The 17532-nt window shown below is 38.8% G+C and overlaps 1 protein-coding gene across 2 annotated transcripts in view; it reads right to left on the bottom strand.

The window, feature by feature from the left end:
• Nucleotides 1-17532, bottom strand: part of RBM39 (RNA binding motif protein 39) — a 48611-nt gene that overhangs the window by 15392 nt on the left and 15687 nt on the right. Inside the window, exons 4-12 of one of the 2 annotated variants that reach the window (XM_044985114.1) lie at nt 13486-13680; nt 12038-12103; nt 11878-11928; nt 10090-10207; nt 9231-9383; nt 8296-8433; nt 5216-5281; nt 3765-3969; nt 3528-3605 (exon numbers count right to left, since the gene is read on the bottom strand). In XM_044985114.1, coding sequence (XP_044841049.1) covers nt 3528-3605; nt 3765-3969; nt 5216-5281; nt 8296-8433; nt 9231-9383; nt 10090-10207; nt 11878-11928; nt 12038-12103; nt 13486-13680 — 1070 coding nt within the window. Of the gene's footprint in view, nt 1-3527; nt 3606-3764; nt 3970-5215; nt 5282-8295; nt 8434-9230; nt 9384-10089; nt 10208-11877; nt 11932-12037; nt 12104-13485; nt 13681-17532 lie in introns of both variants that reach the window. The other variant, XM_044985113.1, reaches the window with a different exon arrangement.

Below are 17532 nucleotides of genomic sequence, written 5' to 3'. Positions count from 1 at the left end.
AGTTTTAACAAGCATTACATACAAACTATTTCTGTACTAATAGTTTTATCTTCATTAGCTGAAATCTTCAATGTAATTTAACAATAGAGGTTATCAATTTTCATTTTAAAAAATACAAACAGAAGTTTCAGCTAGCAACCTTTTCCTGTAACAGAAGTCTATGCTGAAATATTACTTTAGTGTTTTCCAAGTTCAAAATAGTTTGCAAATATCTAAGTAAGCGTCAAGGCATTTACAAATGGGGGAAATGATAACATGACTTTAAGCATCACTAAGGAGCACAATGCCATTGCCAGGATTAAATTTGATGTTCAATGTACACCTCTTTAAATCAGCAGGAATGGTAAACTGTGGGCTGCAAGTGATGTAAATATAACTTCCAGCTTTCTTCCTCGTGCCCAGATCTACCATTAATTCACACAAAACACACACAGGGAATTGTCATACTTTAAATGCGTGAGAATGAACATTTCAGAGAAGGGTACATGAAATCTCAGATTTTGTTTTATTTTGTTGACTAGTCAGACACTTCATTATCTCCTCATGGGACAGTTTTTGTACACCTCTAATTATTTTTGTCCAGTATATGAAACTGGTCAATTGCGATAGGTGTCTGGGAATAGGTGACCAGAACTCAACACAGGGGTCTAGGAGAGGGATTTATATGACTAGCATTTTCTGGATTAATTTGCTCTTCCAACATATAACCAGACAGTGCACTCATTTCCTCTATAGTCTGCCCTCATCGATACAGATATTCACTATAGGCTGTGACAGACCCAAACCAGTGGGGTACAGGAGTCTGGTAGAGGGCAAATATACTGGTCACTGGGTGAGTAGTTTTCTGTTCCCTGAGTGACCAGAGCAGGGGCTGCACTAGAGTAATCAAGAACTTGCTAGAACCAATTAAGGCAGACAGGCTGATTAGAACACCTGCAGCCAATCAAGGCAGGCTAATCAGGGCACCTGGGTTTAAAAAGGAGCTCATTCCAGGCAGATGGGGGGAAGCCAGAGGAGAGGAAGTGCATGTGAGGAGCTGGGAGCAAGAGGTGCAAGGAGCTGAGTGAGAGAGGGTGTGCTGCTGGAGGACTAAGGAGTACAAGCGTTATCAGACACCAGGAGGAAGGTCCTGTGGTGAGGATAAAGAAGGTGTTTGCAGGAGGCCATGGGGAAGTAGCCCAGGGAGTTGTAGCTGTCATGCAGCTGTTACAGGAGGTACTATAGACAGCTGCAATCCACAGGGCCCTGGGCTGGAACCCGGAGTAGAGAGTGAGCCCGGGTTCCCCCCAAACCTCCCAACTCCTGATCAGACACAGGAAGAGTTGACCCACACTGTGGGGAAGATCACTGAGGCGAGCAAATCTGCCAATAAGCGCAGGACCCACCAAGGTAGAAGAGGAACTTTGTCACAAGGCCCATGTACCGATTAGTCTCATTTTTATGTACAAAAATGTATTAGAGTTAGACTGTAAGTAGATTTGAGGATGTGTGTGTATTGTAGCTGGCTTTGTTATGACACTTGTGTGAACGAAGGCTGCTTTGCCTGAGTTTTAGCAATTTCATTCATCGTAAACGCAATGGAACCACTTTTTTTTTTTTAAAGAAAGAAAAGAAACCAAGAAATTCCCAGATTTCTAAATAAATACAGATCAGCAAAGATACTCACATGACAACTATCAGGATTGATCTGTACTATTCCTCCCCATGTCCTAGTGTCCACTGCAAAGTCCCAATCCCTTTGTGATCCCTCACACAGCTTCTCACTGCACTGGCATCCCTTCACAATGTCCCCTGATTCACAAACCAGTTAATTGCCCGAAGCCCAGTGAAGATTAGGTCCTCGTTGCTGCTGGAAGCTGTACACACCCCACTTAGGAGACCATCCAAAGGACACAAACAGACAAAGGATTGAGGGATAGAGTATTATGCAAGTAAGAGAAGATGGCAATTGGCAGTTTTGTTATTTTTTTGCTTTTTTAATATAACTATTTTAATGGTGACAGATTGGGTGGGGGGGAAACTAGAATGGAGATAAGAGATGGGGAATAGAAAAAGTAACGGGGGAAATGGACAGTCACAGTTCCTCAACTGCTTAGCCACGATCAGCAGCCAGGGTTTTCTTGGTATCACAGCCAAAGTGCATCTTGAGGAGGAGAGAGTTGAAAGGTGATACAGTAGTAGCTCTTATCTGGGAGTCTTCCCCATGAACAAGGAGCTATTTGGGAAAAAGCACGGAGATGTTTGATGGAGAAACTCACTGGATGGTAAAAGGCAGGAATGTAGATGAAATAAAGGCAGATGTCACCACTGCAGTAAGTTGCTAGATCAGTTAGGTAGGGCAAAACTAAGTTGTGAAGAATCTTAAAGATAAAGAAAAGTGTGTGTATAATGTGGAGTTGAAAGGGGAAGATAGTGGAGGGCCCTGAAGAGGGCTGATGTGGCCAGAGCAATGAGTCAGAAAGATGACCTTGGAAACGTTTTGCATGGATTTTTCAAGGGTAAGGTTGTAGTAGTCAATGCTAGACAAGAGGAGGTTGCAAAAGTCAAGACATAAGAAAGAAGCATGTGGTTGAGAGATTTACATGCACAAATGGAGAGGAAAGGTTGGATCTCTGAAGCGTAACACACAAGACTTGCATGTGCAAACCTAGAGGTCAGTCGAAGACATCCAGGTTACAGACTTGAGAAGGTGGCACGATGGTATGATTGTACACCATGAGAGAGATCGATAGCTCAGTTTGGGACTTGTTGACTTTAAACCCTGCAACTGACATCCATGAACAGGAAATGTCAAAGCATGACTATGGTAATTCCACATTAACAAGATACTACTGATCAGTGCCTAACAGCACAAAAAAAGTTGTTTCTCCACTCCTCTCAGGAATTTTGTATCTGAGAGAAGCAGTGATTGCTAAGAATTATCTAATCCAGTGGTTCTCAAACTAGGGCCGCCGCTTGTTCAGGGAAAGCCCCTGGCGGGCCGGGCCGGTTTGTTTACCTACTGCGTCCACAGGTTCGGCCGATCGTGGCTCCCACTGGCCGCAGTTTGCCACTCCAGGCCAATGGGGACTGCAGGAAGCGGCGCAGGCCAAGGGATGTGCTGGCCACACTTCCCGCAGCCCCCATTGGCCTGGAGCGGCGAACCGTGGCCAGTGGGAGCCGCAATTGGCCTAACCTGTGAATGCGGCAGGTAAACTAACTGGCCTGGCCCGCCAGGGGCTTTCCCTGAACAAGCGGCGGACCGGCTTTGAGAACCGCTGATCTAATCTGTACAATGCACTAGTAAACGTGCTACAGTATATTTGCAAAACACAGCGCAAATTGAACATGTCAAAATAAATTAAGAATACTTTGTGATACGTCTCTTTGCTTGTAGATTTGCAGAGTTCAATCATTCACCATGACTGGGAGCCCTACTGTGAACTACTACAGTTTTCATGTTAAGTCACAAGATAAAATATTTTCACCTCCCTGAAGCTATAAACATGCTAAAAATAACATGCCAAAATAGATTATCAAATTCTTACCTGCCACAGCACCAAATGCTAAAGATCCACTCATCTGCAAAGCCTGTTGTGCAGCTGGGGGAATCTGCAAACCAGTACCTATGACAGAAAGTACTAGTCTGAGTTCTTCACTTGGTAAGTGGTCTAGGAATAGAAAGCTTAAGAAATCTTAGCGTTCTCAAACATTAAAGGAAGTGAAATACTTCCTACTAAGTTAACGCCAATATTTTCACATGTAATCTATATTACTACACTTACCCTCTGCAAGTCTTGCCATCAGCTGTAGACGACCAGTTGTTCCCAAGTCAATTCCAGTCCTTTCCAGTTCATCACTGTCCAAAAATGAACTAGCACTGGAAGCATCAGTGCGTTCTGTTACATGACCTACTTTCATTGGCCTGCCAGCTAGCTCAAATCCATTTAGTTGTTCCAATGCTTTTTTGGCACACTCTGAATCTGAGAACTGTAGAATTATACATGGTCAGTGTCTAGCAAGTTCACAAGGTACTTTCTATCAAACATATTATCTGTAAAAATATATATCTGAGATGCCTTTAACTTTAAAGAAGCAACTTATGGGTTTTTTGTTGGACAGAGGTCAGGAAGCACAGCAAACCCTGTTAATTACTAAACAGTATAATATTACTAAACAGTATAATATTCAGCTCTGGATATTTACTTCTGCATATCTATTCAATTTTTTAATGCTCATCTTGTGTTCTAGGCATCTATTCCACAAATTAAAAATTCCAGCATAAATCAAGGCCATAGCTTCAGCTTTCCTCCAGTGAGCTGTCAAGACTACGATGAAGTCATTTTTCTTGGGTCTTGCCCTTGTCTTGAGATCTCAATTACTGTACCATGCTTTACATGTAGTTATGGGCCAAACAAAGCTTCAGGCAGTGCAGCATGCATGTCTACTTAGTCAGGTGTTAGCCACAGCATGCACATATAACAGTGACAGGGTTGTGGTGATTCCTCCCATTTGTTTCCATGAACAATAATCCATAAACTCGACTAACAGCTGAAAGCTCTTCCTTCCACCATATACTGCTGTGTCATTTTAAATGCCTGATCTTAGTTTCCAGGTTTGAACATCTGGGCCTGGCTAGAAGCTGCTCTCCTCAAAAAGTCCTAATCCCTGCCATTTGATTCTTCTGACAAAACCCAAGTCTGATGACCTTCGGGACTTTGTGCATGGCCTATTTCCACTCAAGCTTTTCCTTGAAGGGGTGGTGATATAGCTTACTGGGGTATTTGGTAATACTGGTCATATGTGAGGGTTTTTTGTTTTTAAATAGGGTACTTAATCTCCAATTTGTTAATTATCCATCTGTGATCGCCACAAAGACCACCAATCCAGGATTGACAAACAGACTAAAGAGACATAGCTGCATGCCCCAAGTGTTAGAAATACTTTATTCACTTTAGACAATCTTAACAGTCACCTGTGTTGCTGTAAGAGTGCTTTAAGGAGCTGCAACACAAAGAGCTAGCTTATCCTTGGAGAAAAGCAATCAAACAAAAAAGAGCTTTGTGTAACCAATCACATAGAAGCCATCTGAAGAAGTCTTCTCATCTCAGTTTAAACCCCTGACTCTGAGCGGTTTGTTTCTGCCAGGGCTCTGAATGCCCATGTTCAATTAGTTGGATTTTGGGTCATCGACCTAACCCACAACTCTGCTAACTATTACAAGTTAAAATCTTACCGTAATAAATCCATATCCTTTGGAGCGTCCAGTTTCACTATCCATCATCAGCTGAATGCTTTCAATCTAAAAAATGGAAAAAAAAAAAAAAAAAGACTATCACACATTACATCCCATAAAGTCAAATGAGCAGTCCAAATTAGCCTATTCCCACACAAGTTTTTCCAAATACATCGCAAGATATCAAACAATACAAGAACATAAAACAGCTGGAATAAACACATGGTCCATAATGGAGCTTAAAAAACTGTTGCTGGAAGTTTTACCAGCTCTGCGTTTAAGTAAAAAAAAGTGTCTGCATTAGCATAAAGGTAACTTGCAATTTACTAAAAGTGAGACATGCAGGGTCCTCTGTTGAGTGCACCAAACAGCCTCAGGTATGTTCAATTTATTCTTTATGGATTATTTTAGGCTCCTCAGACAGCCAATGACTTCCACTCAGATGTGACCTCTTAAGCACAGGGGTTCTCAAACTGGGGGTCATGACCGCTCAGGGGTTCGCAAGCTGTCAGCCTCCATCCAAAACCCCGCTTCACCTCCAGTGTTAAATATTTTAAAAAGTGTTTTTAATTTATAAGTGGGGGGGTCGCCCTCTGGAGTTTGCTGTGTGAAAGGGGTCATCACTACAAAAGTTTGAGAACCACTGTCTTAGCACATACTATGATAGCACAGCCATCATCAATTGCTGATTGTTACATCAACTCAGATACTAGCAATTGCAATATTGTATAATATATCAAATTATAAAAATCATGTGAGAGTCTAGTCCGAGCCAACTAAAAAAAGAAGTATAAACATTGGAAGTCATATATTTGCCTGCTGCTATTTTGGAGAGTGAACAGAATTTCACAAGTTACTGAATTTCTGGAGGAAAAAAATCTGTAACCATAAAGTATTAGATAGTTATGCATACATAAGGGGTGGGGGAGGGGAGGAGAGTATAAAGGAGGATGATTTTAAAAACCATATCTAAATCTACATTCCATTTTCTTAAGTCTTTCTTGAAGACTTCATCCCTATCCCCTCCTGGCCTATACTATTCCTCTTACCAAATCTTGATCGGGATAAAACAGCATGGTTTCAAACACAATTAACAATTTCTTGCAATTCTCTGAAGGATATTCTTTTAGCATGGCTGTAACTTAAAGGAATATATGTACTCAGATTTTATTTAATAGGCATTTGACAAGTTATGACAGAAGTTAAGGGGTAAAGTGTCCCACCAAGTAGTAAATACAGGCAGTACACAAAAATGATTTTTGAGAAGCCAGATAAGCAGAGATGGAAGTGGATTGCAAATTACATTCATTTGGTCTTTTTAAAAAAAATATAGCACTCAGTCTATACTACATTATTGCAGACCACTCTAAGAATCATTATACACATGCCCATCTGTAACTTTAATTTGTGTGCGCAAAGGGACACATTTTAACAGTTTCATTATATAATCCATGAAATACACTAGTTAGCTTAGTGTTATCCAAAGATTTAGTCCATGTGTGTACATTACAAGGAGTTTAACTGTAAGGGTATGGTTATGAACTAGTATGCAATGAAAATAAGACTTTTTTTTGCCCAGAGTACCCATAATTTCAAGTTCTGTATTTCAAATTCTACATTTTACTTGTTAATTTCAATAATTTGTTTAAATTTCATTTACTCAGCATTAGCAAGAACCTTTCCTATAAAGGGTTATTTTGTTATAAGGGTTGCTATTACAAAAACTACTCTGAAGAGATGTTCAATTTGAAACAGTTAATTCAAAAGTGTGTGAAATCTCATTTATTACACCTCCCTTGGGATTTCTGCCATGGTCAGTTTTAGGATTACATAAAAGGAAGATTGGTTGATAGCTGGCGAGACACGTGATCAAAGGTGAGTTTATGGTGGGAGAGACTAAAGCATGTTTGTACTACAAGAGGAAGGATCAGAGAAGAAAGGTGAGAGTAGGGATGAAAATGGTGGCAAGGAAGATCAGGAGACAGGATGAGAGCTGTAAGCGGTAATGGGAGGAGATCTCAGAAAAGGTAGGAGAAGTAAATGGAAGTGACAGGAGGTCCCATCAAATTTCTAAAATTTTCTTTTGGAAGAAGTCAGCAAGATCCAGAGCAGAGAGGTAGAAAGGAGCAGGAAGTGGAGGAGAAGAGGGTTTAAGGAGGGAGAGGAAAGTGGCAAAAAGCCATCCAGGGTTACCCGGACAGATGCCTGATCGGGGTGTGGAGGTCACAGATTGTTAGTCACAAATAAGATTCTCTGGTTGAGATAAAGCTTGGTCTTAGTATGACTTCTGCTGGTATTTGATTTTGTTGGACATGTATCTTACTGGAGGTTTACATAGTGAAAAGTTGTATCTTTTCCTTTTAGGGGAGAACACACAACTCTTGGGGCCAGGATGAAGGATACAAATGGAGCCCAAGACTACATCATTTAAGCTGTTAGCTGCAACACAGAAAGCATCAGAAGAAATTTATGTATACAGCTTTTAGAAACTCTGGAGTAGGTGGCTGACTGGATATTCGTGAGCTATTGAATGGCTTGTTTGGTATGTACAGGAGGTAGATTGTTGCAACAATTTGAGATTCCACAGCTCAAAAGATCTTTCTGACTACCTCTTCAACCTCATGATCCAAAAGGTCACAAAGGGAAACATTTGCCTCAAAAGGGGAGGCAACCATAAGATCTGATAAACCATAGCTAGTTTTTAAGTACACAGAATTCCTTAAACATTAAAATGTGTCACCTAATCTTAGCTTGACAGGTTAGTCCCTGAATTCTCAGCTCTCCACATCACACCTACCTGTTCAATAAAAATGGTTGAGTATTATTGAAAATATCTTAATTTTAATACAAAATCCCTTATTTGTTTTCAGATGTAATCAGAATATTTAACCCCTAACTGGATTCATAAACACCCACATACATATGAGAACAGGAAGAGAAAACAATTTTTGTAGATGTGGAATTTATATTCAATCAGGATGCCCTTTCAGTCCTTTGCATTTATTATAGGAAACAGGATCTAAAATAAGAGTAATCGCAACATGCACTTCATAACACCTCTACCATCAATAAGAACTCACCCGACCAAATGGTTCAAAGATTCCACGAAGCATATCTTCAGTTATGTTGAAGTGTAATGATCCTACATACAGTCTCATGGGCCCAGCACTGCCTTTTTGTAGGTTATTGGCCATTGCTGCTGCTCTGTTTTTCTCTGCCTAGGGAAAACAAAATTTCCATTGTCTGTAAGAGCTTAAGTTTAAAAAAAAAAAATTAAAAAAAAAATCTACTAAACCTAGTAAACTCACTAAAAAGTAGAAGCTCTATAACCCTCAGTAAAAATGGCTTGAATGCAGCATTTAATTACTTAAATGCTATGAAAAGTCCATGCTCTTGATTAGAATTATGCAACTAGAAATATGATTCAAATGGAATGAATGAATTCATGTAGATTACTGGTTTCTCTAGTGAATAGAATGCAATTTGCTTGTTAAATATGCATGACTTCTACATATAGGGTATGTACTACTGTATAAATCAGTTAACATTCCCCTTCTTAGCCTTAATTCCCTCAGCTACCCTCTACATTTCATTCTGTATTGATTTGTCTAGTTTTATTTAGACTCAGTTTTCTGTGCCTGGCAATATTTATTAAAACTGAAGCAACCACTTCAGTTAAGGTTACAGAAATGTTTCAGTTGTAACACAATTTTCAGCTACACAATCATAAAACAGGTGAAACAAGAATGGCATTCAGCCATCCCTTTGAATTCTCTGGCCTTTTGCGTGATTTGTGCTATCCCTTAACATAATTAACGGTAACAATATTAGTACATCTGCATAAATACGGAGAAATCAATTATGAAATGGAATATGTTATCTCTGCAAATTAAGTAAGTCTCACTGAAATCAATGGTGCTTGAAGAATTTGTATATTACCTTGGTCAAGCATCATATGCTGCAGTATAAATGTTACATAATTCTATGTACTAGTATACAACCAACCACAACTTACTTGCGATGCTTGTACTATGATTGGTACTCCCAGAACACGCTGTCCAGTTAGTCCTATTGCCAGAGGCACTGAACTAACATCAACAAATTCTACATAAGCAATTCCCTTGGAACGTCTTGAATTTCTATCAGAGATCATCCGCACATCACGAACCTACAAGAATGAAAATCTCAGGTTTATCATTAATTTCTATTTAGTGCAATTAACTTTTATATAGTTACTAAGGGACTTCATGAATATGTACAGGAAGTTAGCTATTGTTTGACTCAATACAAGATGCTTAATGATTTCTTAACTGTGTAATAACTCTATAGACTAGATACACAGTCACACTACCTTCTAAACCAACACATCCCGAAAAGTTAGCTTTATGAAAGTCATTTTTTGACTGACAATTTTGACATCAAACTGAAGGTAGTAAGGAAAAAGGGCTGTAGATTCCAGTTTGTCAAAATTGTTGCATCGCTACAAATTTAACAGCTCACCAGAACAGCTACCATATTAAAAAGGGACCTAAACTTAGAATTCCATCTTATGCTGCAGACCCACATGCAAGGATAACATCTTACTTTTTATTGCAACAATACACGGAGGACCTAATCAGAATTACTTCCATTGCATTGGTCACTGGACAAATGTATGACAATTGCAAGTCCCATGAGTTGAAGCTTTGATTTTGCAAACCAGTCCGGACATAAACACTCCTGACTAAATAGGAATTCCATGTGCAGAGGGCCTGCAATAGGAGGCTGCAAGGAGCTATCTACTTACAATTTTGCAGAGGGCTTCGATATTGGAAAAGCCACTGATACTGCACACAAACAATATTTATATGTTCATGTAACCCACCCTCAATTACCTTTCCTACAGTAGAGAAAAATTCTTCCAAGTCTCTTGGCCGAATTCTTGCAGCCAACTGCATACAAAACACTGTTCGAGCATCTCTCTCTTCAGGGGTCAAATTATCAATTGGCTCTCTGCAAAACAAGAAGCAACTCGGTTCTGATTTAAGGCAACTGACAGTTTGAGCAAATGCAGAATTTTGTCATTTAAGCCTGACAAGAAGTCAAAACATCTACATAACTTTTAAAAAAGATATATGCAAAATTTAAAAAGAGAACCTAAAGGTAGTCCTTTAAATGGATATTCACAAGTAGTAGCACACAAATATCCCCGCTAACTTTAAAGGAAGGTGCTTAGCACTTCGTTAATAAAAAAAAAAAAGGCCACTTGTTTAAGTTTATATTGCAGAACTGCCTAGAAAACTCAACCACATCAAGGCCCCATTGTGATAGGTACTGCATAAACACTATAAACTCTTTGGGGCAGGGTCTGTCATTTTACTATATAAAAGACAATATGCAGAAGACAGAAGATAACTGTGAGGAGTGAAAAAACAGGTAACAAAATAGGATATTTTAATCACAGACTGTTCATTTCTTAAGACAGCAGAAGCAATAATCACAGCATCATATAGAGACCTAATTTTAGGCAATTATTTTTAAAGCCAAGCAAGTGACTACAGCCAAGATTCCAGAGAATAAGAGTCCTAGCTGGCTGAGTGGCCATTTTACACAAGTACACTGACTATCACTGTTGTATCAGTCAGTATTGCCAACATGTCCATATGCAGAAAGTCCCCAATGCTTAAACTTGGTCATTTGATATTTTAGTTTCAGTATTTGTTACCAACAAAAATTTAAAAAAATCCAAAAGATACAAAGAGTAGAAGTTCTAACAAAACAATCAAGTAAACTGCTAACTGAATAATTACGATAGAATTGAATAATTACTGTAGTTTCTTGCCCTAGCAGGGCTGTTTTAGTAGCAGGGAATGTGTCAAAGTGTAGTGTGAGTTAGGGCTGCACCACTTTTTTTTATTTAAAAATAAAAACTTGGATTTTGAAGAATATGACTATGCCACATAGGCCTCATATAGATTATTTGGGGCAGATTCTGCCCAGATCATGGGTGTTTAACACCCATGTATTAATCTGACTTTCCACTCTGGAGCTGAACTATCAGTAACACATCCAGTGAAACTAAGGGTGTGGAATTTAGGATTTGACACCACAGGGTATAAGAAAAGAAATATTTAGGCTAAGTATGAGGAAAACCTTTCTGACAGTGAGATGTTAGACTGGGAAACAGTCACTCAGTTTCATTGTGTTACATGCAATGTAACATACTGTAGAGAAAAATCACACTCGCAAGTAATGGACTGGATGACCAAAGTAGTATTTTTCCATCTCAGCTTTCATGATTCTATAAATGAGACTCATGAGAAAAAATGAGCCAATTTCAACTGAGTAAACTATAACCTAATTCAAATAGTCTTAAAAATGAAAAGCAAGGCAGGATTGATGCATAACAATTTTGCAACAGTGAACAAGGTGTTTACAGTAATTGTGAATTTATTAAGTGTCATGGATATTCCTTCACCAGAAAAACAATATAGATTTACCCCCCTTCCATCCGAAGCAGCATGGATACCTATATTGATCAGACAGATTTGGAAACTGGCAATCCTAAAACTAGCTTGCACAGAAAGTAATTGTGCAATTCAAGATGCAGCAGCATCTCACATGACATTCAGCATAACAAGACTAATTACAAGTTAAGAAATAGTAATGTGGAAAATAGCTACCTAACAGGGCTCTTGTCTTTTCTGAATGGACTTTTGCTTCTGGAGCGCCGTCTGCTGTAAACATTAAAAAATATTTACTAGATTATCAAAAAAAGTACAAAGTAGCTTAATTTTTAGTACTGACACTTAAGTAGCCACCAAAAATAGAAAACTCAGAAACCTTAATTTGATGCTGTGAGGCAGACCAATCTTCCCTCTGATAGCACTGTTGAATTTTGGACCAGAACTAAAGTAAAAACAAAGAAGAGCTTGTTATAAATCCAGTACGAGGAAGAAAAATATAGTATCCTCCCAGCCTAATGCTTACTGACGTCCCTGATTTTTTAACTGTTATATGGGCAAAAATACAGTCCAAGACAAGTAGTGCTACCTGAAGAATATTAGTTTGACACAAATTATAAGAAAAGGTTATTTGTTCATTCCAGGGATCCTCTATTTTCCTATACTTATTTTAATACTATTCCTGCATATACAGGCGAGTCTCATCTTACGCGGGGGTTCCGTTCCGCAGTTAGCGCGTAAAGCAAAAAACGCGTATAGTCAAAATTACATTGAGTTGAATGGCAGGCGGAATTCACCCACACTACAGTTACAGTATGAAAATTTTTCCCCCCCCTCTTCTTTGGGGTTTTTTTTTGCCGACTGCGTAAAGCTGAAATTGCACGTTAAATGCGTGTAAGATGCGACAGACCTGTACATATATGTAATCAGAGGCTTTAACACACATTAAGCACAACTGTGAGCCAACCTCTTAAACATCTCTTGTTAACTAAAGATTGTTTCATCTACCATTAGCTACACCTTGCCACCAAGTGGCAATGATGCAGCTCAGGCAGAATGCCATCATTCACAAAGATCATAGCTAAACTCAAAAACTGATTAGAAACAAACTTTGAAAAAAATATGCTCCATTGCTTGCAAACAGCTTTTTCATGTAACAAGTAGTCCTTAGCTACCAACTAGGTATCTTCCTTCTGGAACAGTTTTGTCCATTTTTTTCTACATACCTCTGTTTACTTCCTGCTTTGTGCACCAGCATCAGCGATGTCAGCAAAGCTCTGGGAATACAGTTTGTTAGTTAACGCCTGATGCAAGTTTGTTAGTTAACGCCTGATGCAAGCCCAGCAGGAAGAGGGTAGTTCATATTTTTTTATGGGTCCCATAAAAGTTTCTTTTTAGAAGCAATAGCAATAGACTTAAGAACCTGCACCCTACTGGAAACTATCATCCAGTCTTTTAAGTGTTAAACCTTCAACTTGACCAGGTTTAACTACTACTAAGCGTCTTAATAGATAATTTCCTTTCATCCTAATCCTAACTAAAGTTATATTCTGACTTTATGCTATTTGTTTTTCCATCAATTTTTAGTTCAATTTAATCCAAGTATAGGTTATTGGCTTGTAGTTAAGGATAAAAACAAAATTACTAAAGTAGTAGCTGAAACATATTACATTATTTCCATTGTTCTCCTTACTGCCTTGTAAATTGCAACATTACTTTGAACAAGTGTTCAAAGTAAAAAGACTTGTTTAGAAAGTACATAGTTCAGTTTAAATCTCTACCATATTGATGTGAAACCATGCTCAATTGTACATTAAAATAACCTACTATGGACTTCTATAGCGGCCTCTGAATCTACGTTCTCTACTTCTAGAGCGGCTACGTCTGCGTTCTTTGCTTCTGCTGCGTTTCCTTTCCCGACTTTTGCTCTTTTTCCTCTCACGATCACGGCTTCGTTTGCGCTCTTTACTTTTGCTCCTCTTCCTCTCATGACTGCGACTTCTGCTCTTGCTCTTTTTTCTCCTAAGAAAATACAACTTATGTTACAGATGTAAAAAAACTTCAATGTTGGCTTCTGTCATCATGCATTAACTTTCCTCATCTAATTAGTCAGTCTTCTCCCTAACAATGTACTAATTTTATTTCCATGATCTGTAATGCCAGACACTAACATAGGAACAATAACATTATCAGTTTTTATATGCTTGATCAGCCATTAGCAAAAAAGATCAATTTAGAACTCTTAAAATTTGAGCATGAATGCTCCCTGGTTTCAAGCGCTCTCATCTTTTGGCTTTGTAAATATTAAAAAATACTAAGCCTCCAAGCATGGTAGTGGGGCTGAATGAAAAACAGTACATATCAAATTCAACACGTCAATTACTATGTTGTAAAAGTATTTTCAATGAGCATCCAAGCTTTCAAAATCTGCTAAGATGAAGAGAGTCAATTGGGGCTGACTTTTCACAGTAAAAGTAAGACAAAGGACAATTACCTATTTTTTTTTATCCTGACAGACATCTTGGAATTTTGCAGCATTACTGTAACAGCAATAACATGCAAACTGTCTTCAGTTCCTATTAACTACAGAATTCCAGAAGAGCTGTTTAAATTTCACAAGGATGAAACTATTCATTGCTTATACACTAAAATAGTAGTTACTTTTCTAAAAGACAATCACTGTACACAGAGCCCCAAACAAATACTGCTGGACCAAAAGGAGCAGAACAATAAGTCAATAAGTCCGCCACACAATTTGACACCCCCCCTTTCCCCCCAAAAGGCAAAAACTTAAGAGGCATCAGGAGCTGAAGACTGTCCTACTGTCTCCACAACAAACAGAACACTTCACAAAGTGATCACTCTATATATCTGACCTATCAGTCCTCATCTTCAGAGGAAACCTGCAGAGATGAGCATGAGAAGTTAAATTCATAACTTTGCTAGACAATAAAAATCAGACTGAATAGACACACTGGATTTATGGCTTATTACAACAATCTATAACCCACTAACAACCTCCCCTTAAGACTGAAGGGGGATTAATGGGCCGCTTCACAGTGAATGGTCCCTTGAAATGTGTTAACTACTGATGCTAAACCAATCTGTCCCACCTTGTGTTTAGCTATGACATTATGATTATGGTTCCCTGGCATGAAAAAGAGATCTATGTAAACTTCTCTCACTCACCAACAGAAGTTGATCCAATAAAATATATTACCTCACCTACCCTGTCTCTCTAATAACCTGGGATTGACACAGCTACAACACTGTACATTTTTAAGGGACATCAATCAACTTTAAAAAAAAAAACCAACCCTCAAACATTGGCTTGATTTTTTTTTTAAATTTGAAAAAGTAAAAGTAACATCAGACTTCCGTAACAAAGACTATTTTTGAAGAGCTTTCTGTTAGGGCTGTTAATTAATCGCAGTTAACTCAAAAAAGTTAATCGTGATTAATCACAGTTTTAATCACACAGTTTAACAAGAGAATACCAATTGAAATTTATTACCGTATATATTTGATCATAAACCAGTTTGTTTATAAGCCTAATCCCCCAAGATGGATAAGTAAAAATGGAAATTTTTTATGACCCATTCATAAGCCGACCCTATAATTTAGGGGTCAGCAAACTTTGGCTCCAGGGCCATCAGGATAAGCTGCTAGTGTCCCGAGATGGTTTAAGTGTCCCATCCCGCCAGATGTTTACCCTGATGGGCCAGGACAGCAAACAGTAGGGAAATTTGGGGGGGGGGGAGAAGCTGGAGGTCAGGAGAGTAACCCCTATGACCCCACCCCTAGCCCGGGACCCCCACACTCTCCCCATCCCGTCCCACCTTATCTGGGGAGGGCCAGGGGAGGATGTCTCTGGCCTGGCCGCAGCCTGTTCCAGCAGGCCAGACCGAGCAGCACGGTCGCAGTCTGCTCCGGTGGGCCAGATCGGGCAGCACGGCCACAGCCTGCCAGCCCCTGGGAACGGGGACTTTGGTCCTACCTCTTCCCTTCTGGCCCTGTTGGAGGGAGGGGCTGTGTCCCACTCTCCCTCTCTATACCCCTTCATAAGATGACCCCCTTCTCTGGTGCTTATGAACGAATATATATTGTAAATATTTTGGATGTTTTTCTTCCTTTTCATATATATTGTATTGTGTTGTAACTGAAATCAAAATCAAACTGTCATTTTTTTATTACAAATACTTGCACTGTAAAAAACAAAATAGTATTTTTCAATTCACCTCATACAAGTACTGTAGTGCAATCTGTTGTGAAAGTAAAATTTACAAATGTAGATTTTTTTGTTACATAACTGCACTCAAGTAAAACAATGTAAAACTTCAGAGTCTACAAGTCCACTCAGTCCTACTTCTTGTTCAGCCAAACAAGTTTGTTTACATTTACAGAAAGTGAGAACAGGCATTTGAATGGCACTTTTATAGCCGGCATTGCAAGGTATTTACGTGCCAGATATGCTGATCATTCGTACGTTCCTTCATGCTTTGGCCATCATTCCAGAGGACATGCTTCCATGCAGATTACATTTGTTAAAAAAATGTGTTAATTTTGTGACTGAACTCCTTGGGGGAGAATTGTATGTCCCTGATGTTTACCCACATTCTGCCATATATTTCATGTTATAGCAGTCTTGGTTGATGACCCAGTATATGTTGTTCATTTTAAGAACACTTTCACTGCAGATTTCACAAAACGCAAAGAAGGTACAGATGTGAGATTTCTAAAAATAGCTACAGCACTCAATTCAAGGCTTAAGAATCTGAAGTGCTATCCAAAATCTGAGCAGGACAGGGTGTGGCGCATGCTTTCAGAAGTCTTAAAAGAGCAACACTCTGATGTGGAAACTACAAAACCCGAACCACCAAAAAAGAAAGTCAACCCTCTGCTCATATAATAAAAATGAACATGTGTCAGTCCACACTGCTTTGGATTGTTATCGAGCAGAACCCATCATCAGCCTGGACACACGTCCCCTGGAATGGTGGTTGAAGCATGAAGGGACGTATGAATCTTTAGAGCATCTGGCACGTAAATATCTTGCAACGCCGGCTACAAAAGTGCCATGAGAACGCCTGTTCTCACTTTCTGGTAACATTGTAAACAAGAAACGGGCAGCATTATATCCTGCAAACTTGTTTGTCTGAATGATTGGCTGAACAAGAAGTAGGAGTGAGTGGACTTGTAGGCTCTAAAGTTTTACATTGTTTTATTTTTGAATGAAGTTTTTTTTGTATATAATTCTACATTTGTAAGTTCAACTTTCATGATGAAGAGATTGCACTACAGTACCTGTATTAGGTGAATTAAAATACTATTTTTTTATTTTTTACAGAGCAAATACTTGTAATAAAAATAAATATAAAGTGAGCACGGTACACTTTGTATTCTGTGTTGTAACTGAAATCCATATATTTGAAAATGTAGAAAACAACTAAAAATATTTAAATAAATGGTATTCTATTAACAGTGCAATTAATCATGATTAATTGTTTATCACTTGACAGCCCTACTTTCTGTTTGAGCATTTCAAAACACCCTCGTCTGTTTCAATCTTTCTTCTTTTGTAGACCTTTCATGCAACAACAAAGAAGAGAAAAGCCATTGGGAGACAGGACAATAATAAAACCAAGAAGAGCGATTTCACAGGAATATCCAAAACGAACATTTTTTTGAACTGTCTAGATTTTTTAAGTTCATTGTGTCCTTTTAAAACTACTCTTAAGTTATACCTCAGTCATTACACTCTCCTGCAATCCACACTCTCCAATATCTTCATGAAACCACTGACAGCTAGTGAGAAAACACAGCTGAAGTGACAACGGCCAGCTCTAAATCAGACAAAAAGTAGTCTCCCATCTT

Source organism: Mauremys mutica, chromosome 13 (genome assembly GCF_020497125.1).
Source record: "Mauremys mutica isolate MM-2020 ecotype Southern chromosome 13, ASM2049712v1, whole genome shotgun sequence".
NCBI classification, from domain to species: domain Eukaryota; kingdom Metazoa; phylum Chordata; order Testudines; family Geoemydidae; genus Mauremys; species Mauremys mutica.
This window is presented reverse-complemented; position numbering and strand designations above follow the sequence as displayed.